At 40.9% G+C, this 26,720-nt stretch overlaps 2 protein-coding genes across 2 annotated transcripts in view; one reads left to right on the top strand and one right to left on the bottom strand.

Moving 5' to 3' along the window:
- LOC124595692 (phosphoribosyl pyrophosphate synthase-associated protein 2) overlaps positions 1-26,720 on the top strand; it is a 118,479-nt gene that overhangs the window by 70,264 nt on the left and 21,495 nt on the right. The gene's annotated exons all lie outside the window — the stretch shown is intronic.
- The window catches only part of LOC124595693, an 84,520-nt gene continuing 73,665 nt past the window's right edge, over positions 15,866-26,720 (bottom strand). Inside the window, exons 3-4 of the mRNA XM_047134552.1 lie at positions 19,089-19,244; positions 15,866-18,228 (exon numbers count right to left, since the gene is read on the bottom strand). Coding sequence (XP_046990508.1) covers positions 18,016-18,228; positions 19,089-19,244 — 369 coding nt within the window. The 3' untranslated portion in view covers positions 15,866-18,015. The remainder of the gene's footprint in view (positions 18,229-19,088; positions 19,245-26,720) is intronic.

The raw sequence follows: 26,720 nt of genomic DNA on the forward strand, positions 1-26,720 counted from the left end.
AGATCCCATTAATAAGTCTGTAACTAGTTGAACTTGTGCCAACAAAAACTACTTCTCATATATTTTAAATTTTGGAATGCCAGAGCGAAGCTCAGCTCGGCACAGAGACCATGCACCATCTTCTAATGCGTGTTTGAAAGACTTTTTCCCATGGCTTGGCACCTGCATCAAATGTAAGGACATTCAACAGAGTACTGAGAACACAGTAGTACTGAAAAGTCTGTGAAAAAATGACATTTTGAATGTTTTCCACCTCCACTCCTCAACTGGTGGAAAGAAAAGGTCAGAAAATTCCACTGAGGAAATGTAAGATCTGTATAACCACCTTGTAACAGAGACAAAATGTGGGTATAATCATATGAGCCAGAAACTAAGCAGCAATTTGGGTACTGCAAGATGAACTGAAATAAGCAAAAGTGGTTCATTCACTTCTGGGAAAATGTTTCATTGGTTACACCTGACTTGTTCTGACTGTTGCAAGTATGGGTAAACTTTGATGACTCATGAGCCTGATTCACATACTTACTTAATGTCATGAACTGCCTCATCACATGATACGACAACAGCGTTCCTAGAGCATAAAGTCAGAATTATAGTTTATGTGACAGGGTGTATGGGGTAACGTACCAATATGAGTTATTCAAAACACGTGTTTTTTGATTGTAGCTTCATTTATGTGTACTGTCTCTTCAAAATTTTACTTTTATTTACTCATTGTGAACATTGTTTCTGTACTTAAAATGTTTTACAATAAATGTATTAAAAACTTCTGTGCAAAATTCTGCAACATTGTTAGTACAGAAGCAGTGTTCACAACACACAAATAAATGTAAATGTATGAAGATGGGCTGCCAGGCATCTTAAAATGTCATCATGGAAAAATAAATATGTGAACCGAGAACAGATAACTAGTTTATTCACCAAGTTATGCTTCCTGCTGCCATTGATGAAAGTGACACATTTCATGATTAATTAGTAACTTTTGTGTCATTGTCACATACTACCAATGTTTGCGATCTTTCATTGTGTAGCACAGACATAGGCTGTAACATGTTTGTGTTATTAATACTGATCCAGGGGTGAAAATACTTCTTCCCACATCCCTTCAAGGTAGTGTGCTGTTTCCTCAGCTCTCTGCAAGCATGTGAGTAGATGGACCATAACTTCATAGACAGACTGGAAACCTGTTTCTCTTTTGAAGCCATTTTGACTATTTTTCGACTGTGACTGTCTGAAGAAATATGTAAAATGTTTTTTAAATTACTGCTACCAGTCACAAACTTTGTCAACTATTGTATTACTTATTTATTTAGCAACATGTTTTGAGGGTTAAACCTCATCTTGAGGCTAAGTGGCATTACAAAAACAACTTTACATTAAGGTCATGCTGATATTACATAGTCTTTTTGTAAATCCTGTGATCATCTTTGTTCTTCTGGCGTCGCAGTCTTGTTGTGATGTGTTGTGGTGTATCCATTTCCGTGGCTCTCTTGGTCACCTGATTTATTGCCTGACAATTTCCTTTTGTTCCTTTATGTCAAACAAAAACTGCATTGACACTGCTGAATCCTTCCAAAACCAGGTTTTTAACGAACCAATATTGGAGTGGAAAAATGTTTCAGAGTTGGTTTGTACAAATGCAAAAGTATATAAGTTTTAAGTTAAACATTTTGAGAAATAATAAAATGTTTTTCTTTCATTATTTTTGTAGAAATTTAACACCGTAATCGTATACAACGGTGCTTAGAGGCATGATAATTGCATTATATGACCAGTGTTATTATGTATGAAACATTGTTTATACAGTAGAAACCATTTTTGAATTGAAAACTGCTCCCTTTGAGAGATAGAGTCATGAGTGAACGTGTTCCTCTTGCAAATATGCCCATTCATGACTAACACGATTCTAGATAGTGTGAGAAAGATAGTACGGCACAACGATCTCTATCGCCATCGATTTAGTTTTCTGAAATTATGTAAGTAGTCGTCACTACCTTTATGGCGAGTGATGTTGGTGCTCAAACTCATTTTAATACACTCGTGTGCCATTGTAAGTGAAACGTAAATTCTGTATTTGCTGTTTTATCAGTTTTGACACAGATGCACCATGACCAGAAGTTTCTCAACATCCCATTAAATACACCATGTGTGACAGCTTATGCACACAAAAGTAAATTAGGATTGTCCAGGTAGTAAGTTTCCAACACTTTCAAAGCTGATAAGTAGTGGTTTACAAAATGTGGGAGCACATTAGGTCTGTGGTAATGTTTTTAACGCACGGAGCACAGTAGCATTCAAAATTCATTATCAGCTCTGTTTGGCATTGAAATGTATGGCATGAGTAATCAGATGGAGTGGTGTTCAAACTGTTCAAGGTGAAGAATGCAGTGGCCAGCTGTCTTCCCTCAGTGAGGACTCATTGAGCTGATGTGCCAGCACTTTAAGGAGGACTTTTGCTTCACAATTCAGAACTCAGAAGCCGTTGCCTCTAAATATTCCATCTCTCATTACATGAAATTGTCACAGATCACCCAAACAGGCAAAAAAAACATAGAAGAAGGAATGCCACTTTTGTTGTATTAACGTGCTGACTGTGATAAATTCAACAGAACCGTCACAGTTTACAAAATGTGGGATTGTTGTAATATTCCACAAACAACTAAGCAGATGCTGATGCACTGGGTTTATGGTGAATCTCCACGCAAGACCAAAAGTCATTGATATCCAGTCAGCATTGAAACTGTGCATGGCTTCTTGATGAAATGGTGCTTTAATTGTTTACTTAATTTCTAGAGGTGAAGGAATAACCGAAATTACTTATTTAGCACTCAGTATTCCAAACAAAAATGATTGCATTGCTATGGTTAACTCCATGTTGTGTATTGTATTTAATTTCTATACATAGTAATTTTCCCATATGGTAATTCTGTTCGAAATCTTGAACTATATTTTTCTGGTGCCTTGGGATGATATACGAGGGCAGTTCAATAAGTAATGCAACACATTTTTTTTCTGAAACAGGGGTTGTTTTATTCAGCATTGAAATACACCAGGTTATTCCCCAATCTTTTAGCTACACAACACTATTTTTCAACATAATCTCCATTCAGTGCTACGGCCTTACGCCACCTTGAAATGAGGGCCTGTATGCCTGCACGGTACCATTCCACTGGTCGATGTCGGAGCCAACGTCGTACTGCATCAATAACTTCTTCATCATCCGCGTAGTGCCTCCCACGGATTGCGTCCTTCATTGGGCCAAACATATGGAAATCCGACGGTGCGAGATCGGGGCTGTAGGGTGCATGAGGAAGAACAGTCCACTGAAGTTTTGTGAGCTCCTCTCAGGTGCGAAGACTTGTGTGAGGTCTTGCGTTGTCATGAAGAAGGAGAAGTTCGTTCAGATTTTTGTGCCTACGAACACGCTGAAGTCGTTTCTTCAATTTCTGAAGAGTAGCACAATACACTTCAGAGTTGATCGTTTGACCATGGGGAAGGACATCGAACAGAATAACCCCTTCAGCGTCCCAGAAGACTGTAACCATGACTTTACCGGCTGAGGGTATGGCTTTAAACTTTTTCTTGGTAGGGGAGTGTGTGTGGCGCCACTCCATTGATTGCCGTTTTGTTTCAGGTTCGAAGTGATGAACCCATGTTTCATCGCCGGTAACAATCTCTGACGAGAAATTGTCACCCTCAGCCACATGACGAGCAAGCAATTCCGCACAGATGGTTGTCCTTTGCTCTTTATGGTGTTCGGTTAGACAACGAGGGACCCAGCGGGAACAAACCTTTGAATATCCCAACTGTGACAGCACTACCAACAGAGATGTCAAGTTGAGCACTGAGTTGTGATCCGTCGATCATCTCGAACGAGTGTGTTCGCACGCTCCACCATTGCAGGAGTCACAGCTGTGCAAGAACGGCCCGCACGCGGGAGATCAGACAGTCTTGCTTGACCTTGCGGCGATGATGACACACACTCTTTGCCCAACGACTCTCCGTGCTTTTGTCCACTGCCAGATCATCGTAGACATTCTGCAAGCGCCTATGAATGTCTGAGATGCCCTGGTTTTCCGCCAAAAGAAACTCGATCACTGCCCGTTGTTTGCAACGCACATCCGTTACAGACGCCATTTTAACAGCTCCGTACAGCGCTGCCACCTGTCGGAAGTCAATGAAACTATACGAGATGAAGCGGGAATGTTTGAAAATATTCCACAAGAAATTTCCGGTTTTTTCAACCAAAATTGGCCGAGAAAAAAAATGTGTTGCATTACTTATTGAACTTCCCTCGTATTTTCAGGAAAACGTCACTACAAACTTGCTTTAATATTCTGCATTTTTTGATGTATTGTAATCATAGATGTTTTTTTTTTCATTAGAATGAATCCTCAGACAGCTGCACAATAATGAATCTGCAGAGAATGTTAGTAAATTCATAGGGTGTTTTTCTATCAGAATGAAACCACAGACATAAATGAGTGAGTTCAAATAAGATATGACTGTATATTCCCACAAATCTGGTCATTCTATCAGCAGCTTTCACAGGAGGTATGTCTACCTAGGTCCAGTGATAGTGCTGTTATTGTAAAGTTGAAACATAATGGAAGCACCAAACCCTAGTCATTGTCCTGATAGGATCCAGAAATCAACTGACAGGCCCATGAAATTGTGAAAGTGTGTTTCTAAAGGAATTCTGCCCTGAGTGGCACGGTTTTTAAGATACTGGACTGGGATCTGGGAGAAGTGGGGGTTCCAGTAGGCCTACCAAATTTATATGTTCTACAATTTCTGTGAATCACTTGTGGTAAACGCTGTGGAAAAAGAAATGAGGGGAAAAAATGAAAGGTTTTTATACTTCCTCATCTTAAGCCCTACAAAACTCCGGGACCCAGTGAAATGCCTGTCTGCTTATAGACCAGATTTGCAGCTTAGTTAGCCCCCTCTTTTAACTGCAGTACCTAGGAGAGCCCTGAAGCAAAGGATCATGTCCAGTAAATAGAAGAAAACATAGGTTGCACTCATCTTCATGAATGTCAGCAGGCATGATCCACAAAATTACCATTCAGTATCCTTGATGTCAGTTTGTTGTAGATTTTTAGAAAATATTCTGTGTTCATATGTAATTAGGTATCTCAAACAGAATGACCTCCTCCGTGCAAACCAGCACGGATCCCGAAAACATCGATCATGTGAAATGCAATTCACACATTCCTCACATGACAGCCTGAAAGCCGTGGATCAAGACAGTAATGTAGCTACAGTATTTCTTCACTTCCAAAAAGTGTTTGACTCGGTACCACACCTATGCTTATTATTGAAAGTATAATCATGTGAGGTATCAAGTGAAATTTGTGACTGGATTGAGGATTCCTTGAAAGAAGCAACGCAGTATGTTATCTGAGATGGAAAGTAATCGACACATGTAGAAGTAATTTCAGTTGTGCCCCAGGTCAGTGTTTTGGGACTCTTGCTGTTAATGTTGTATATTGATGATCTTACAGACATTGTTTTGTAGTAACCTCAGGCTTTTCAGAATGTAATGTTCCCTGTGTTTCGCGGTTATTTTTGGAAGTCTGGGTTTTCAGAAGCTGTAATTGTTAAATTTATGTAGTTCTCCTTGATTCTCAATTATGACTGTATGAATCTGTGACCTAGTACTTCGAATACTTCTGTTACTGGTGGAAGTTAAATTATTTAGCTCAATATCTAATTTATTTGAAATAAATATGATGCTTCTCAGGTCAGTGTACCATATATTCTTGAAGTACAATACAATTAGCTCCTCATGATAAACAGTTCTTTTTACAGGAACGTTACCATAAAACTTATAACTCTGAATATCAAAGTGAACATTATGTGAATGAAACAATTTACAATCTTTGACCGTTATTTCCTATTGATATCAGCTTTGTTTTCATTTTCAGTAATTTTTTATTTCCTTGTGGTCAAACTCGGATAAGTCTCTTCTTTTTTTAATACAACATTGGAGTAAGCCTAAAAAATATATTGTATTCTAGCTTTGTAGAGACTATCAATAACACCTCTTTCCTCAGAAGTACATCTTCTGTACCAACAGTTTCCTCGGAGGTGGTGTCCTTATGTATATTACTCCTGCCTTTCGTCAGTATAGGTATAGATTATCGATCCTGGGTATGCCTAACCTTTACTTCTGTACCTCATATTAAATTAGGGTACAGCATCTTTCAACCACACCACCAAAATGATCAATTATGCACAGTACTTAGTTACCACATGGTCAGCAGCCTGTGAGGCAATTATTAACATAGTCCAACAGAAGGGTATTAAAGGGGCACCATTTACCACTCAGCTGTGTAGTGTGGTGGTGCTCTACAGTGCAGTAACTCGTTCAGCAATGCTCGTACATCAGGAGAAGACAGAAATGGTTCTCATCCATATGGCAGGCCTAACTCAATGGGAAAAGACAGCAGCAGAATACCACAGGCAGTATCAAAACCAATCGAAGCCTAATCACAGAATGATTTGTTGAAGTCTACAGGCAGTGTTCATGACAAGATGTTCCAGATAACACACACAGCAAGGGGGGGGGGTTACATAACTGGTAGCTGTACAATGATACCGTGAATGGTTTGAAGAAAGACGCACTCACAGCAGAATCTTGAAGCTCGCATTGTTGTCAGTGATGAAGCTAGTTTCCATTTGAATGGAAGGATGAATAGACATAACATTATCTATTGGGCAAGTGACAATCCCCATCTCACTTTCAATGCATATTCTCAGAGTAAACCTAGGTTAAATGTGTGGCATGGCATTATGTGGGGATGACGTCATTGGTTCCATATTTTTTTGCACACTTCAAACATCATCTTGAGGAAATCTTATTACCCAATTTGGTCTGGTTGATGGGGTCCAGTGGAATGACAACCTAGGTTGCCAGACATGGTGCCACTGAATTTATCCCTTTGGAATCATCTCAAGTTTGCAGGTACAGCATCACCCCCAAGAACATTAACTGACCTGCAGGAGAACATCACCAGAGCCTGTACAGAAAATTGAGCAGGGTGGCGCCGTGGTTAGCACACTGGACTCGCATTCGGGAGGACAATGATTCAAACCTGTATTTGGCCATCCTTATTTAGGTTTTCTGTGTTTTCCCTAAATCGTTCAGGCAAATGCCGGGATGGTTCCTTTGAAAGGGCATGGCCGATTTCCTTCCCTATCCCTCCCCAATCCGAGCTTGTGCTCCATCTCTAAAAACCTTGTATAGACCTTGTAAGACCTGTACAGAAATACCAACAGCGATGTTATGGTCAGAGCTCATCAGTGTGTGTCACTGTGTTCAGATGTGTAGATATGTCATCTACAGGATGGCAGTCAGTTTGAACACTTTCTGCATTAGATATATGTGCAAACAACTGATGGCATATTGTTGTTGCATTGTTTCTGGTCATCATTGACTGATGATATAATATTTTGTTTGTACATTTAAAGCACATCTGTAGCATACTTTTGTCTCTCTGTGTTTTCACTATCTCCACTAATTACAACTTTATCCTATGGGCCAAGACTAGCGAGTCATCAATGTAAACTTTGTCCTATGGGACATGACTTTTGGATCACTCACGATATTGTGTGTTGTAAATAATATAAGAGTAAGGAGACTCTTCACCAAGTAGTAAAAGCATTGAGTCGCCGACAGGCACACACGACAGAGAAAGAAAACTTGCTAGCTTTCGCATTAAATCCTTTGTTCACACACTGTGGCTCTACATCATGCTGGCTGGAACACAGTGCTGGCAGGTGGACTAGGGTGGGATAGTGCCTGTGTCGGATGGGTGAACGGGAGAAGAGAGAGAGGTGGGAGGTAGGGAGAGTGGTTGGGGGTGGGTAGCCAGCAGCTCAGGAGGTGGCAGCAGGTTTGTTGGCTTGGTTTGAAGAAAGACATGAGGGAGGGGTGGCAGGAGTATGGGTGGGTATGTGATGCCCAAGTACTGGAACCAGTGGGGTGTGGTGCACGATGAAGGTGACTTGGAGACATGGATTTGGAAGGGGTGACTTGGGTGGCTTACCCCCATGAACCATGGACCTTGCCGTTGGTGGGGAGGCTTGCGTGCCTCAGCGATACAGATAGCCGTGCCATAGGTGCAACCACAACGGAGGGATATAGACAAATGTGTGGTTCCTGAAGAGGGGCAGCAGCCTTTTCAGTAGTTGCAAGGGCAACAGTCTGGATGATTGACTGATCTGGCCTTGTAACACTAACCAAAACGGCCTTACTGTGCTGGTACTATGAACGGCTGAAAGCAAGGGGAAACTACGGCCGTAATTTTTCCCAAGGGCATGCAGCTTTACTGTATGGTTAAATGATGATGGCGTCCTCTTGGGTAAAATATTCCGGAGGTAAAATAATCCCCCATTCGGATCTCCGGGCGGGGACTACTCGAGAGGATGTCGTTATCAGGAGAAAGAAAACTGGCGTTCTACGGATCGGAGCGTGGAATGTCAGATCCCTTAATCGGGCAGGTAGATTAGAAAATTTAAAAAGGGAAATGGATAGGTTAAAGTTAGATATAGTGGGAATTAGTGAAGTTCGGTGGCAGGAGGAACAAGACTTCTGGTCAGGTGACTACAGGGTTATAAACACAAAATCAAATAGGGGTAATGCAGGAGTAGGTTTAATAATGAATAGGGAAATAGGAATGTGGGTAAGCTACTACAAACAGCATAGTGAACGCATTATTGTGGCCAAGATAGACATGAAGCCCACGCCTACCACAGTAGTACAAGTTTATATGCCAACTAGCTCTGCAGATGATGAAGAAATTGAGGAAATGTATGATGAAATAAAAGAAATTATTCAGATAGTGAAGGGAGATGAAAATTGAATAGTCATGGGTGACTGGAATTCGTCAGTAGGAAACGGGAGAGAAGGAAACGTAGTAGGTGAACATGGATTGGGGGTAAGAAACGAAAGAGGAAGCCGCCTGGTAGAATTTTGCACAGAGCACAACCTAATCATAGCTAACACTTGGTTCAAGAATCATAAAAGAAGGTTGTATACATGGAAGAATCCTGGAGATACTAGAAGGTATCAGATAGATTATATAATGGTAAGACAGAGATTTAGGAACCAGGTTTTAAATTGTAAGACATTTCCAGTGGCAGATGTGGACTCTGACCACAATCTAGTGGTTATTAGCTGTAGATTAAAACTGAAGAAACTGCAAAAAGGTGGGAATTTAAGGGGATGGGACCTGGATAAACTGAAAGAACCAGAGGTTGTACAGAGTTTCAGGGAGAGCATAAAGGAACAACTGACAGGAATGGAGGAAAGAAATACAGTAGAAGAAGAATGGGTAGTTCTGAGGGATGAAGTAGTGAAGGCAGCAGAGGATCAAGTAGGTAAAAAGACGAGGGCTAGTAGAAATCCTTGGGTAACAGAAGAAATATTGAATTTAATTGATGAAAGGAGAAAATATAAAAATGCAGTAAATGAAGCAGGCAAGAAGGAATACAAATGTCTCAAAAATGAGATCGACAGGAAGTGCAAAATGGCTAAGCAGGGATGGCTAGAGGACAAATGTAAGGATGTAGAGGCTTATCTCAGTAGGGGTAAGATAGATACTGCCTACAGGAAAATTAAAGATACCTTTGGAGAAGAGAGAGCCACTTGTATGAATATCGAGAGCTCAGATGGGAACCCAGTTCTAAGCAAAGAAGGGAAAGCTGAAAGGTGGAAGGAGTATATAGAGGGTCTATACAAGGGCGATGCACTTGAGGACAATATTATGGAAATGGAAGATACGATACTGCGTGAAGAGTTTGACAGAGCACTGAAAGACCTGAGTCGTAACAAGGCCCCGGGAATAGACAACATTCCATTAGAACTACTGACAGCCTTTGGAGAGCCAGTCCTGACAAAACTCTACCATCTGGTGAGCAAGATATATGAGACAGGCGAAATACCCTCAGACTTCAAGAAGAATATAATAATTCCAATCCCAAAGAAAGCAGGTGTTGACAGACGTGAAAATTACCGAACTATCAGTTTAATAAGTCACGGCTGCAAAATACTAACACGAATTCTTTACAGACGAATGGAAAAACTAGTAGAAGCCGACCTCGGGGAAGATCAGTTTGGATTCCATAGAAATATTGGAACACGTGAGGCAATACTGACCCTACGACTTATCTTAGAAGCTAGATTAAGGAAAGGCAAACCTACGTTCCTAGCATTTGTAGACTTAGAGAAAGCTTTTGATAATGTTGACTGGAATACTCTCTTTCAAATTCTGAAGGTGGCAGGGGTAAAATACAGGGAGCGAAAGGCTATTTACAATTTGTACAGAAACCAGATGGCAGTTATAAGAGTCGAGGGACATGAAAGGGAAGCAGTGGTTGGGAAAGGAGTGAGATAGGGTTGTAGCCTCTCCCCGATGTTGTTCAATCTGTATATTGAGCAAGCAGTAAAGGAAACAAAATAAAATTTCGGAGTAGGTATTAAAAACCATAGAGAAGAAATAAAAACTGTGAGGTTCGCTGATGACATTGTAATTCTGTCAGAGACAGCAAAGGACTTGAAAGAGCAGTTGAATGGAATTGATAGTGTCTTGAAAGGATGATATAAGATGAACATCAACAAAAGCAAAATGAGGATAATGGAATGTAGTCGAATTAAGTCGGGTGATGCTGAGGGAATTAGGTTAGGAAATGAGACACTTAAAGTAGTAAAGCAGTTTTGCTATTTGGGGAGCAAAATAACTGATGATGGTCGAAGTAGAGAGGACATAAAATGTAGACTGGCAATGGCAAGGAAAGCATTTCTGAAGAAGAGAAATTTGTTAACACTGAGTATAGGTTTAAGTGTCAGGAAGTCGTTTCTGAAAGTATTTGTATGGAGTGTAGCCATGTATGGAAGTGAAACATGGACGATAAATAGTTTGGACAAGAAGAGAATAGAAGCTTTTGAAATGTGGTGCTACAGAAGAATGCTGAAGATTAGATGGATAGATCACAAAACTAATGAGGAAGTATTGAATAGGATTGGGGAGAAGAGAAGTTTGTGGCGCAACTTGACTAGAAGAAGGGATTGGTTGGTAGGACATGTTCTGAGGCATCAAGGGATCACCAGTTTAGTATTGGAGGGCAGCGTGGAGGGTAAAAATCGTAGAGGGAGACCAAGAGATGAATACACTAAGCAGATTCAGAAGGATGTAGGTTGCAGTAGGTACTGGGAGATGATGAAGCTTGCACAGGATAGAGTAGCATGGAGAGCTGCATCAAACCAGTCTCAGGACTGAAGACCACAACAACAACAACTTGGGTGGAGGGTATGGGGACAGTGGGTTAATGGAAAGAGGCCAAGAGGGATACAGGAGTGAAGGGTAACTTCCACCAGCATAGTTCAGAGGAACTGTTGAGTTAGAGGAGAATACAGGTGGCCCAGTTTTTGAAGCAGCAGCTGAATGTTGTCCCACTGGGAGGTCATCTTAGTTCTTACTCATAGTTTGGCAGTGGCCATTCATTCTGGTGGACAGCTGGTCAGTTGTCATACCAACATAAAAAGCTGTGCAGTGACTGCATCAGAGTTGGTGTATAACATGGTTGCTTTCTCAGCTGGGCCTGCCTCTGATGGTGTAGAGTAAACCTGTGACAGGGCAAGTAGGAAGGATGGATGGACTGGCAGGTTTTGCACCTGGGTTTCCCAGAGGTATGTGATCATTATGGCAAGGGGTTGGGAGTGGAAGTGTGGTAGGGATGGACTAGCATGTTGTGTAGTTTGGATGAGTGATGGAGTACCACTTTGGGAAGGGTGGGAGGATTTTGGGTAGGATGTCCCTCATTCCTGGGCGCGATGGAAGATAATCAAAGCCCTGGCAATGGATATGCTTCACTTGTTTTTGTCCAGGTATAGTGGGTGATGATGGGGTTGTTCCTTTGTACCTAACAAGGGGTCATTGGAGGTTTAGAGGTATGTGGGAATATGACACAGGAAATCTGTTTTGTGGACTAGGTGTCTTTTTTTTTTTTCGTGAAACAGACCTTCAGCATCCTGGGAAATGGAGTTCTTATCGCTGCAGATACACTGTCCGTGGGTGGCCAGGTTGCTTGGGAGAAATTTTTTTGTATGAAAGGAATGACAGCTGTCAAAATACAAATGCTGTTGATGGTTAGTGGATATTAATATGCACCTATGTATGGATATAGCTATTGGAGAGCTGGAGCTCCATGTCCACAAAAGTGGCACATTGTGTTGAAGAGGACCAGGTGCAGCATATGGGAGAGATGTTGAGGTTGTGGAGGAGTGGGGATAGAGCGTCATGGCCCAGAGTCCAGATTGTGAAGATGTCATCAATGAACGTGAACAGATGAAGGGTTTGGGGTTTTGAGAGGCTAGAATAGTGCTGTGCCTTAGCTGTGGAATTCAGTGACAGAATAGACTGTCAAGGGGAATATGATTCTGACAACAATGAAAGAAAGCCTTTACATAGTGGTATCTCATGGTAGATGGCACAGCATGCAAATGGGCGTGTGTGGTGGAGGGTACTTATGTGAGTTTGTGTTTGTGACAGTGACGTTTGGAGTTGGTGTTGCAATGGTCCATGGTCCGTGACTGTTTCCTTGGTTAGGCTCAGGCAAGTAGCATGCTTTGATAGCAAAATGACTGTAAGTGTTCTTGAAAACATTTTAGGCAGGCTTCTGACACGGTGGAACAGTTCTGAGTTCTTTCTTGCTGTATGGCCATGATAGTGCTCCTGTCCACTAAACAAGAGCAGTTGCAGAGTGGTACAAAGATAATAAGTTGCTGGATTGGCAGGCTGGAAATTGTTATCTGGGTCGCTTGAAAGTGTATGGATACACTAATGTGCAGTTGCGTGCCACTTCTTGTCGTCCAGTATGCCAAGAATAGTTATTTCACACTGGGGTTTGGGAGGCCATTGGCTACATGGTGAGTATTTAAAGCTGTAAATATTAATGTGTAGATCAGGGGCGGCCAAACGTTGCACGCGGCTCATGAGCGCACAGTGTTGCACTTGTGCTGCTTGCGTGCAATCGTCGACTGGGACAGTGTCGACAGCCGGCAGGTTGCGGTATTGTAGTACCAGGCTAAGCTACGGATGTTGATGTGAAGCGACCACTACGTGGTGAACATTGTATTTCAGGAACTGGAAAATGCAGAGTGATTCAAGGAAATGGAGAAGTGGAGATTTGCTATCTTTTAAAAAGGAATGGGAGAATCATTTTTTCTTCATCCAAAAACGTGAAAATTTGAAATGTTTAGTATGTGGCAGTATTCATGCTGTTCAGCTGAAGTTAAGTATTGAACGCCATTATAATAAATTTCACAAGGACGAGTACAATTTATTGTCGGATTCTGACCAGATGGTGAACTGACTGAGCTTAAGAAGAGCGATCTGACGACACTAGATGAAACTGGCATAAGTTGCTGGTGTCACAAGAGATCTGTGACTTTCTTTCACCATGTCTCTCATCTAACTGATTTAACATTTTATGGAGCGTTGTTTTCAATTTTTCAGGATGACAACAATGATAGCCCAGTTATAGTGCAAGTTATAAGATTGCACTTAATATAGCGAGAGCTGGAAAACTATTTGCAGAAGGTGAGTTTATAAAGGAGTGCATCAGTGACACTGCTGATTTACTTTGCCCACTGAATGCAAATCAGTTTCGAGCTATCACTCTTTCTCAGCGGATTGTAAGTCATTGTATAAGTGCCATGGCAGGTGACGTTTACCGTCAATTAAGGGGTGCAGTGCAGGAGTTTATTGCATTTTCCATTGCACTTGCTGAGTCCACAGATATTTCAGACACCACGCAATTAGTGATTTATGTCTGCGGCGTGGACACTGCTCTGTACATAACAGGGGATTTTTTAGATATTATATCTTTAAAAAGCACGACACTGGTGCGGACATCCTAAAAGCCGTTGAAGAAGCTGTTGATTCAGCTGGCTTAAACTGGGAACGTTTGGTGTCAATGGCAACAGACGGAGCACCCACAATGAAAGGGGATTTGTTGGATTACTAAGAAAAAAGTTACAGCGTACAGAAGAGTCATTGTACAGCATCCACTATATTTTGCACCAAGAAGTACTCTGTGCAAAAGCAGAAAAACTGGGGGACGTCATGCAAGTGGTTATTCCGGCAGTTAATTATTTGAGATCCCATGGGCCTACACATAGACAGTTTCACACATATTTAGCTGAAATTGGGGAAGATTACAGTGACATACCATACCACAGTGAAGTCCGCTGGCTTAGCCGCGGTAATGTACTCAAAAGATTTTTTGAGCTGAGAATACCAATAAATCAGTTTTTAAAGGACAAAGGAAGGTATGACCCAAAGTTAGAAGAGTCAGAGTGAGTTGCCGACCTTGCAACTTTAGTGGACATTACTGGACACATGAATGCATTGGACACAAGTTTGCAAGGAGAAAATCAGCTAATTTGTGAAGTGGCTGGAAAGGTGCAAGCTTTCACTAGCAAGCTTGAGCTGTGGGAATGACAGCTCTCATCAGGGAATGCAGTGCATTTCCCTACTCTGTCTACTGTGCGAGAACAGAATTGCGAAGAATATGTTTCCGTACTTAGTGCAATAAAAGAGGAATTTCTCAAGCAATTTGGGGATATATTGTATTTATCCCAAGCTTTTGAATCGTTCTCGAGACCATTTGCTGTTTCTGTAGATGATATTCATCCCAATTTACCAATGGAATTAATAGGTCTACAGTGTAATTCTCATCTGAGAGACAAGTTCCTTTTAGCAAGACATGTAATAGACTTTTATCACGACTTTCCACAGCAATAGTTTTATCGTCTCCATCGTGAAGCCGCGAAGATAATGTCAATGTTTGGCTCAACATACGTTTGTGAGAGATTTTTTTCTGTTATGAAAATTAATAAGCCTCGGTTAAGAGCAAACATCAGTGATGAAAATTTACGTAACTGTTTGTGTTTGTCTGTATGTAGAAATTTTGTTCCAGACATTAAACGTATTGTAAACTCCACCTGTGATAGTTAAATACAACGTATCAAAGGTAATAGATACCCTTTCAAACAATGATTTCTTTCAAGCACTCCTACTAACCTTGTTCCTTCATTCAATAAAGGAAGCTTGGAAACAAAATGCATTACAGAGGAAGGAACAGAGAAGATGGTATGGTGGGGAGGGGAGAGAAGTGGGTGGTCAGCTTGCTCCTGTGTGCATGCAGAACACCTGTTAACTGCACACGTGCAGGATTCCTGCCCACCCCTAATGTAGATGGTGTCCTCATGGTGGAAAGCTCTGTGGTTAAGTGTCGGATTACAAATCCAAAGTTCTGGGGTTCAGTGCTTGGTTGTCCCTAGTATTTCTTCTGCTGCCCCTGACAGTGATTTGTTAATGTGAATATTGCCATGTTATGTAGTTTAGAATCCATGGGGTCCTCTATAACTGGCTGTGAAGTCTGACAGGAGGTAACAGAAAAGCAAGGACACATCACAGCTGATAGGATGACACCTGGTAAAGTTCTGTTCTTTTCTAAATAACCTTCATGTAAGGACAGCTTTAATTTTTTATGATAGAAAGAGAAAATGCATGGCATTAAGTCAGATGAATGGATTGTTGTACTCTACAATGTAGTCATGTGATTCACTACCAATATTAAAAATACTACTAAGTTCTTGTTATATGGAAAACTTGTATGCAGTTATAGTTGTGTGCTATTTATTGTTAATAGAGATAAAAAAAAATCTACCAAAAATATGCAAATTTCTTACTCATAGTAACTGACATCATTATGGACTTGAAGAATAAAGGGATGTACTGGACTATCAAAAAGAAAATAGAAGATTAATTATATTAATTAAAAGCTTTCCATCTTATGCATGCCTGAAAAAAATTGTTTACTACATTTACATCCAGCTGGTGTTACAATACTGTGTAGCATCATATTCCACACAACTGCTCCCTCTAAATATTGCAAATTACACTTCTGCTGTTCTAGAAAGCATCTGTTCACATGTTGCATTAATTACAGTTACAGTTCATAAACCAGCTGTTACATGTGCATCTCAAAAAGATGTTAATTATTCTAATAACCATTCCAGCTTAGAGCAAATAATGGCCTTTGGTTCTTGGGAAAACAAGAATTCCAGTAATTAATTGTAAAAGGAACATAATTTACATTATATTGAAACAAAGAAGCATTTTAGGATAACACAGATCCCTGTATATAAAACACACTTTGCTACAGTACTGCCAGCTCCAGTGATTAAGGCAATTGCCACAATACTGATGTAACCATGTGTGGAAGTCGGTTCTCCTTGTACTTGCAAGTGTGTGTGAGAGAATAGGTTAACTGCTAAATCTCTCATACTGAAAGAAGACAGCACCCAGTGAATCATCTCCTCCAAAATAAGATGAAGGAAATCTCAGTAAATGTAATAGAGAGAAAGAAATGAACAGCCTATCTTCCAATATGCCAGTGATGTCTGATACTGCTGATTATCTCATGATGAAGCTGTAATGAGTGAGCCACCCAGCCACACCAACCCTCTGTACTTAGTGATTCTTTCTCCATCAAAATGGAAAGGTAAAAAGAAACAAATATCCCAACATTAAATGACTGTCATCATACAGGGGAATATACAAATGGCTTTAGGTCTCATGCGGATAAAATGAAGCTCTTACTGCAGGAAAAGCTACTTTCTCTACCTCTCCAAAAGATACATTTTGAAGCTTCCTGGGCACCTGTATTACCGGTGCATAAACCTCACAGAAAAGACTGCGATAACAGTGAAAGGCAGAGTAGTTGTCTTTGTCAATGTATCCTTTCATAAGCCCTAATTTCTTAACCACAATGCCATGCACTGCTGCTATCTTGCATTTAAGTATGCTCCCTAAGACCATCACCAAATGAACCGTCACATGCCTCAGATGCCTAGTGGTTGAGAAGAGCCTCTTGTCAGGAAACACACATGAAATGATGCATGTCAACATACCATCTGGATTATTCCATTGACCTCGCCTGCTCTGTGGTTATTGCAGTTGCTATGCTCCTTTGTGAGTCCTGATGAGGGATATTCACATCAGTGACAACTTCCCAATATAATGTACTTACCGCTAAAAAAAGCCTGAAAACAGACTGCTAAAATGGACCTGTGCCAAGGCAAACAGGATTGGCTGAATTTGAGAAACATGACTCTGCCATATAACATCTTCTGAGAGCCACAGCTGCAAAGACATGCAGAAGAACAAACTTAATTTTAACTGTAAAAATGATGAGATCTACAATCGTTCTTCTTTGTATTGGAAACTCAAGCTATATGGACTGCCTCTCATGACACCACTTCAGAACTAGATATGGTTCATTACAGCACACTAAAACAGCTATATTTGACATCAAATAAAATACTTTTTCACCAAAATTTGGTCTGAGAGCTTATATTCAGGCTCAGGGAGAGAAGCTGACCAGTTCACCACCAGCAATACATGGTAATTATTTGATATTGTTAGCCACTTGTGCTGGCAAAAGTCAGAAAAAGCACTAAATGATCATCGACTAAAGGTCATGAGACAAGCTCCAACAGACAACACATCAGTTTTGTGAAACAAAAAGAGGTACAAAGGGTGTTTATACTAAAGGTAATAAAATGCTCCCTCATTATTTCAACTATTAACAAAATTTAACTACCACTAATTTTATTTATTAAATACAGTTAAGTGTATAATTTTTCCATTTGCCTGAAAACAAGTTGCATCATTTGTTTAAGTGTCATTGGTAACAACTGTTACATCATTGAGTGCCATTGAGCCCCATGAATACTTTTGAACAAAAACACTTGCTTTTCTCATACGGAATTTGCCACATTATGAACCCATAAATGATGAAATACAAAAGAGAAGCAATTAGTTCAGTTGGTAGAATTTTAGTAATCTTAATTAAAATGATGATAATAAAACATGTTAATAATTATGGTTTAATTTTCAGTACGATGTACACTGTGTATCTTTGTTCAGTATAGTAATTTTATTCGTCTTCCTCCTCCTCCTCTTCATCCTCATCCTCCAACTCTTCACACTTTTTTTTCTTTTCAATTGGAAGCTTAATAACATGGATTTTAAGACTTAGTATTTCTTCGGTGCCAATTGTGAAGACTATAACTACTCTCCATTCATCTCCATCAAGTTTCTTTGGGAAAACGGTTTCCATTACAGTGAACTGATTGAGAATAACGTCATTCTGAAAAATAAAGACAATAATTAAATTCATGACATATAAATAAAAATAGTAATATACACTAAGAAGGACAGCATGTTTCTAGCTCCACCAGTAGCGCCTGCACAACCCAAGTAAGCCAGTCCATCAGGTTACACAGAAACTTCTGATGCTTAAAACAAATTTGCATGAAGTCCTCAAAACACAGGCTGTATACACATAAAGCCAAGAAACAAGTCAACTTTTGTAGGAAGATGAGTTACTCCAAAAATACTTCTACCATCTTCACCGGCCATCATGCTTTTAATTTATTCTTATGAGGCTACGTCAAGAATTATATTTATGCCACTGAAGTTCATGATCTTCAAGATCCCAGGGATTGGACTGTTGACCAACTTGAGAAATGTTGGAGTAAATAGGCTACAGGCTGAATATAGTCTAGGCATCCTTATGCAACCACATTGCGCATAGAAGTATTACATTTATTGTTGGGAAACAAAGTTGAGACCCCATTGAGTTCTGTGAGTGCCATGTATATTTGTATAATTAGTTTGGATTATAGAGCACAATGAAATTAGAGTATTTTGATCCAGACACCTTATAGATATGTTAAAGATTTATAACTCAGCAATTTCCTTGAAGAAACTTTTTTAGGGTTTATCAGTAAGTTAGATTAACAGATATGTGCAGACTGACTAAATTAAATTCATATAAATTATCGTGATGCTCTATGGAGATACAGAACAAAGTGTCATTTAGTGCCACAAAAAATGAAAGGAGGTGGTGCAAATGAAGAAGAGACATTAAAAGAGGACAGGAATACTCCATAATTCAGTAAAAACAGGGGTGACTAAGGAGAATGTAATTTGAGAAAAGTCATGTACCTTGAGAACAGGACACTCCCTAGTAAAATTGCTGGCACGCCAGATCATTTCCATCTTTGACTTCTGTTGCTCCATATACTCGCACAGTTTCATAGGACCAGTAGGTGCCAATGCATTCCATGAATTGCTTACGAGCTTCTCTGGAGAGATCTCAATCTGAAACACAAGAGTAGCTTTTCAGAAAAACACTCTAGCAGTGGTTTAATTTAAAAAGAAAACATTTTTTTCTGTTGTTATAGCATTTGTTTCACTCTACTGGTGCCATCACATGCCAACCATGGTGTCTAATATGACACACTGCTGCATTATTAGGTTAACTGCTTTATGCACCCTCATTAATCTATCATTCACTTTTCTGCTGGTTCACTGGTTTCCATACTTCTGTGTCGTTTTATATGACTACAGCTATGACAGGCATAACTTCCAAGTACAATACTGATGTACCTGTCTACGGTCAGACTGCTTGACCTGTCCACAGCTACTCAACTGTATCATTACGGCGAATAAAAACTGAATTTTTCTGCCGTAATTGTATTTTATCATTGTGTTCATGAGTATATATGAACACTCACCAAATGGCAAAAAGATTGAGTCATCAACAGGAATGCACAAAATATAACTTGTTGACTTTCAGGACACACACACACACACACACACACACACACACACACACACACACACACACCTGGCCCTACATTGTGCTGGTTAGACACACGAGCTTGCATTTCAGAAGTGGACTAGGATGGGATGGTGTGGGTTGGGTAGAAGGGGAGAGAGGTGTAAGATGGTTAGTTAGTGGCTTGGAGGTTGGCAGTAGGTTTTCTGGCTAGGAATGTGGACGGGAGGGTTGGAAAATGCACATACTAAGTATGAGAGACACAACCAGATCTGGTGGGGTGCGATACACAGTGAAGTTGACTTGTAGAAATGGATTGGGAAGAGGGGGGGGTGGTGCTTGACAGGACAGAGGAAGGAGAAACTGAGAACTGGGAAACTGCTGGTGTGGGGGACAGTGGTCAACGGAGACTGAAGCTAGGAGGGTTACTAGAGCAAAGGATGTGTTGCAAGGATAATCCCACCTGCATAGCTCATAAAAGCTGATGGCCTGAATTGTGAAGCAGCCAGTGAAATTTGCATTTTGTGCTCAGGTGCATATTCTTCTTGGCCACAGTTTGGCAATGGTATTCATTTTGTCTTACTGACATAAAAAGCTGTGTAGTGATTGCCTCAGAGTTGGTATATGAGACAGTTGATTTCATAGGTGGGCCTGCCTCTGCTGGAGTAGGATAAGCCAGTGACAGTACTGGAGTAGGAAGTGCTAGGTGGGTGGACTGGGCAGGTCTTGCACCTGTGTCTTCCACAGAGATATGATTGCTTTGGCAAGCGATTAGGAGTGAGAGTAACATGAGGATGGACCAGAATCTTACGTGGATTGGGTGGGTGACAGAATACCACTTTATGAAGTGTGAGAAGGTTATTGGGTAGGATGTCCCTTGTTTCTGTGCATGATGAGAGATAATCAGAGCCTTGGTGATGGATATGCTTCACTTGTTCCAGTCCATGGTGATAATGGGTGATGAGGGGGTTGCTCATTTGTACCTGTTTCTTGGAGTGGTGGGAGGATCAGCAGTATGTGAGGACATGGCACAGAGAATCTGTTTATGGATTTGGTTTGGAGAGGGGGGAGAGGTGCTGGTAGTGCTGGTTTCTGAAGGCGCTTATGAGACCTTCAGCAGACTGGGAAATGGAGTTCCCGTCACTGCAGATACATCATCCATGGGCAGCCAGACTATGTGGGAGCAATTTTTTGGTATGGAAGGGATGACAGCTGTCAAAATGCAAATACTGTTGGTGGCTAGTGGATTTAATATGTACATAGGTGTAGATGGAGCCATCAGAGAGATGGAGGTCAATGTTCAGGAAGGTTGCACATTGGGTTGAGGAGGACCAGGTGAAGCAGATGGGAGAGATGTTGAGGTTGCAGAGGAATGAGAATGGGATGCCTTGGTCCTGAGCCCAGAGCATGAAGGATCAGAATGAAGCTGGATCAGAAAAGGGTTTTGGAGAGCTAGGAAGGTTTCTTCTAGATAGTCCATAGAAAGGTTAGTGTAGGAAAATGCAATAAGTGTGCCCATGGCCACACTGTTGATTTGTTTGTATACCTTCCCCTCACAGGAGAAGTAGTTATATGATAGGATATAGTTAATAGGGCATATGCAATACGAAGTAGTGGGTTTGGAGTCTGAATGCCACTGGGGGAGGTAGTGGTCGATAGCAGCAAGGCCATGGAAGGATTTCGGTGTGTGAGGAGGTATCATCAACAGTGAATAGTAGATATCCAGGAGGTAAAGGAATGGGGATGGTGGAGAGTCAGTGGAGGCTGTAGTTAGTGTCTTTGATGTGAGAAGCTAGGTTACAGACAACTGATTACAGTTGTTGGTGAACAAGATCAGAAATTCTCTCAGTATCAGCACAATAACCAGCAGTGATGGGGCAGTCATGATTGTTGGGTTTTGAGGAGCATGTAAAAGGTGGGTGTGCGGGGTGTCATTAGTGTAAGGAGGGAGATGGACTCAGGGGAGAAGTTCTGTGATAGGCCTAATGATTTCAGTAGGGATTGGTGGTGCTCAAAATTACGTTACTGGAATGAGATCACTGTGACAGAGATTGTTTCTGTAGGGTCTGTCAGTTGATGGAAGTCTTCTGTCAGACTATCACTGCAATTCATCACTGCAGTGGTGGAGCCTTCGTCTGCAGGGAGGAAGGTCAGGATGTGTTTTGATGTGAATGGCTCTCCTGTCTTCTACTGAGAGGTTAATGTTTCTAGGAAGGGACCTGGGAAAGGGTGGTTAGGCCAACTTGGAGCTTAGGAAAACCTGGAATGTGACCAACTGACCAGTTGGGAGGGAAAGGAGGGGAGGGGCAGAAGGTCATGGTTGGGTGGTGGTATGAACTTGGAAAGGTAAGGTTCAGTGTTGGGGTTAAGTGGTTAAGTTGGCTTTGGCTAGAGGGATTGGTAGCAAAGAACTGTTTCCACAGGGAAACAAAATTTCAACAGGCTATGCTGTCATCTTCAAGTCTTAAAATATTTTTGTTGTGTAACATGTTCATTTTATGTTGACATCACACACAATATGTCAAGTGGATCAAAACAGCGCATTACAAAAAGTTTTTCATCGCTAAAAAATTAAAAAAAAACATAAAGCACCTTTTATGATGTGCTATTTTTATCCACTTGACATCTTGTGTGTGATGTCAGTGTAAAATAAACATGGTTTACTACAAACAATTTTAAGACCTGAAGATTACATCATAGTCTATTGAAACCATTTGTCTTAAATTTAAAAACAATACTTTATGTATCTTGGCTGTTGAATGGTTTTGAACAATTAAACAGATCACCAATCAGCTTTCTCAAAATGAGAAAATTCAATGAAACTGGTATCAGTAACCATGATGTGGTCGTAGCAACAATGATTACGAAAGAACAAAGGGCAACTGCAACAAGTTGAAAGATTTGCATGTTCAGCAAAGTAGATGAAGAGGCAGGAGTGATATATGTCAATGGGGACATTAAAACTTCTAGCTCTGGACAGCAGAGGAACTCAGGTTAAGTTTATAAAATAGTTGACCAAACACTGGATACATATTTACCTAGCAGAACAGTCTATGATGTGAGGACTCGCCATGGTATTCAGTCTCTGTAAAGAAACTTCTGAAGCAGTGATTACTGCCAATAGTTGTAAGTCGCAGCGTATATCTTTTCATAGAGAAATGCTAAATAAAATGTGTTTGGCTATCAAAATGGCTAAAACCTTAAATGACAGCTGTAGCAGAATCTTACTAAAGGACCTCTCACAAAACCAAATTCTAGTCATATATAAAGGCAGTCAGTCATCAAAGTTACGGTACCTGTGTTATCTTTGAGGATAACAAAGTAAAAGGAGAAATTCTGAACTCCATTTTCGACTATTCCTTTATAAGGGAGTGAGTATTGCTCTGTTTTGTTTCTCAGACCATGCAAAGATGGAATCACATAGAAATTAGTGTATGTGGCAATGAGAAGCAACTAAAATTGTTATCAGATTCTACGCTGAATTTGCAGCTGGGTTAGCCCCTGTTTTAACTATAATATACTGTAGATTCCTTGAACAAACAAACATGCTCAGTAACTGGAAGAAAGCGCAGGTGACACCTGTCTAATAGAAGGGAAGCAGAAGTGATCCATGAAACTACAGTTCAGTGTCCTTGACATCCTTTGGTTGTAGACTCTTAGAACAGATTCTGGGTTCAAACATAATGAGGTACCTTGAACAGAATGGCCTCCCACATGTCAACCAGGATGGACTCTGAAAACATTGGTCAAGTGAAACCCAACTTCAGCTTTTCTCACATGACATACCAAAAGCCATAGATCAATGTAGTCAGGTAAATGCAAATTTCTTTACTTTTGAAAAGCATTTGTCTCAGTACCACACTGATAATTCTTTCAAATGTACCATCATACAGGATATCAAACAAAATTTGTGACTAGATTTATGACTTGTTAGTACGGAGGACACTCTTGGATGGAGAGTCATCAAAAGACGTAGAAGGAACATCAGGCAAGCCCCCAGGGAAATGTCTTGGGACACTGTTGCTCATTTTGTATGTAAATGACCTGGCTAACTATAGACATAGTAACTTCAGGCTTTTCACAAATGATGCAGTTATCTATAACAAAGAACAGTCTGAAAAAAGCTGCGTAGATGACCAAACAATGGAAAGTCCAGAATGGAATAATGACATTATATAAAAGATAGATTACTGTTCAACACATAGAGGAGGTGTTGAGTTGCAGACAGGCGTGATGAAAAATAATGCTATAAATATTTCAGCTTTTGAGCAAAGTCCTCCCCCTGAAGTAGAAAACATTCACACAACATCACCATCACCACACCACCACCAACAACAACAACAACAACCAACAATAACAACTCACACCCCTATGGCCACTGTCTTGGAGTGCTAAGGTCCAACTGTGACCGTGTCCGACATTAGCACCAATCTAGATGGGATGGGTAGTGGGAGTACGGAAGAGGCATGTTGTGGGGAGGGGGAGGGATGTGTGAGAGAACAGGGTAGGGGTTGGGGAAGATACTAGTGCTGCCTGAGGGAGCATGCAGGGACTTCATGGGGACAGGGTATGATGGCTAAATACAGCATAGGGAGGCTATGCTGGGGGTTGGGAAGGAGAAGGAGAGCAGTAGAAAAGAGGGAATGACAATGTAGGTGCAGTGGTGGGATATAAGTCATTTGCAGTACTGAAGTGGGTGAGAGAAAGGAAGGGGACAGACAGGCAGAGGAGTGAGCCTAATGAAAGTTGAGAACAGGTTATTGGAATGGAGGATATGTTGCAGGGAGAGTTCTCACCTGAGCAGTTCAGAAAAGCTGGTGTTGTTGGGATGAATCCAGATGGCACAGGCTGTGAAGTATTAATTAAAATAAAGCACACTGTTTAGCATGTTGCAGTGGCTATTCATGTGGACAGACAGCCTGTTAATTGTTACGCCCACACAGAATGCAGCACGGTGATTGCCACTAAGTTGGTAGATCACATGGCTTCTTTCATGGGTGTTCCTGACTTTGATGGGATTGGAGATGCCTGTAACCAGAGTGGAGTAGGTGGTAGTGGAAAGATGTGTGAGACATATATTGCATCTGGGTCTGTTGCAGGGATATGAGCTATGAGCTGTGAGCAGTGGTGGAGTAGAGACAACACAAAGATGTGTGTAGATTGGGTGGGTGAGACAAGGCACGGGAAACCTGCTTCTGGACAATGCTGGAATGGTAATTTTGATCTCTGAAGGCCTCAGTGAGACCCTTGGCACATTTGGAGAGGGTCTGCTCATCATTACAGATGTGAGGACCACTGGTGGCTAATCTGTATGGAACGGATTTCTTGGTGTTGAGTGGGTGGCTGCCTTAACAAACAGGATTAACAGTAAATATTGAACATAAACAAGAAATGTTCACAGATTTGTTCATCTCATGACAGAAAATCTCAGAGATACTGAAAAACTTTAATTGGTGGATGCTTGAAGATAGAGGCAAAGTATCCCATTAAAGCATAGTTACAACGTTTAAAGGACCTGAAACTTCCTGGCAGATTAAAACTGTGTGCTGGACCAAGACTCGAACTCGGGACCTTTGCCTTTTACAGGCAAGTGCTCTACCATCTGAGCTACCCAAACACGACTCACGCCCCATCCTCACAGCTTTACTTCCACCAGTACCTCGTCTCCTACTTTCCAAACTTCACAGAAGCTCACCCGCAAAACTTGCAGAACTAGCACTCTTGGAAGAAAGGATATTGCGGAGACATGGCTTAGCCACAGCCTGGGGGATGTTTCGAGAATGAGGTTTTCACTCTGCAGCGGAGTGTGCGCTGATATGAAACTTCCTGGCAGATTAATTAAATAAGTAAATAAAAACAATGCGCATTTATTTCGGAGTGACTCACTAATTAATTCAGCAATTATTATTCTAATGTGTTTAATTAATACTCTATATCTACATCTGCATCTACGTCTATACTCTGCAAACCATTGTGAGGTGCATGGCAGAGGGTATATAAATGAGGAAATAAAACTTTATGCGTTATTTTATCACATTTTGAAAAACCATTTGTTACTACCTGGTATGGTTTTAAAGGTAGTAAAGTCTTAAGTTGTAAAGAAAAGTCATGGACACACTCTATATCCGTCCTATTCATGGATGTCATAAAAACAGTTTTCCTGTTTGTATTCAGATTCAATTAAATCTGTTTCTGCAAGCTGTACTGTTGTAGCCCATCATCAAGATGGCTGCTGCATCTGTTGTTTATTGAAGCAACATGCTGTTGCGAGAACAAGATAGAGACAAACATTCACAAGAGGTTGAAGAAGGTGAATGGGAATGAGACAGTTGATCACAGTTCAGTTAGTCATTTGGTAATCAGATTATCTGTTGAAAGTGGACATTCCAATACTTGGGACCTCACGTGCAGCAACAGACCAAGCTCTGCACAGTGTATAGCTCTACACAGTGTATAGCGTGTTCACTATCTCATTTTGGTTAACAACTGCATGTTGTTGTTGTGGTCTTCAGTCCTGAGACTGGTTTGATGCAGCTCTCCATGCTACTCTATCCTGTGCAAGCTTTTTCATCTCCCAGTACCTACTGCAACCTACATCCTTCTGAATCTGCTTAGTGTATTCATCTCGTGGTCTCCCTCTACGATTTTTACCCTCCACGCTGCCCTCCAATACTAAATTGGTGATCCCTTGATGCCTCAGAACATGTCCTACCAACCGATCCCTTCTTCTGGTCAAGTTGTGCCACAAACTTCTCTTCTCCCCAATCCTATTCAATACTTCCTCATTAGTTATGTGATCTACCCATCTAATCTTCAGCATTCTTCTGTAGCACCACATTTCGAAAGCTTCTATTCTCTTCTTGTCCAAACTATTTATCGTCCATGTTTCACTTCCATACATGGCTACACTCCATACGAATACTTTCAGAAATGACTTCCTGACACTTAAATCAATACTGGATGTTAACAAATTTCTCTTCTTCAGAAACGCTTTCCTTGCCATTGCCAGTCTACAT

The sequence above is a fragment of the Schistocerca americana genome, chromosome 2, assembly GCF_021461395.2.
Source record: "Schistocerca americana isolate TAMUIC-IGC-003095 chromosome 2, iqSchAmer2.1, whole genome shotgun sequence".
In the NCBI taxonomy this organism is placed as follows: domain Eukaryota; kingdom Metazoa; phylum Arthropoda; class Insecta; order Orthoptera; family Acrididae; genus Schistocerca; species Schistocerca americana.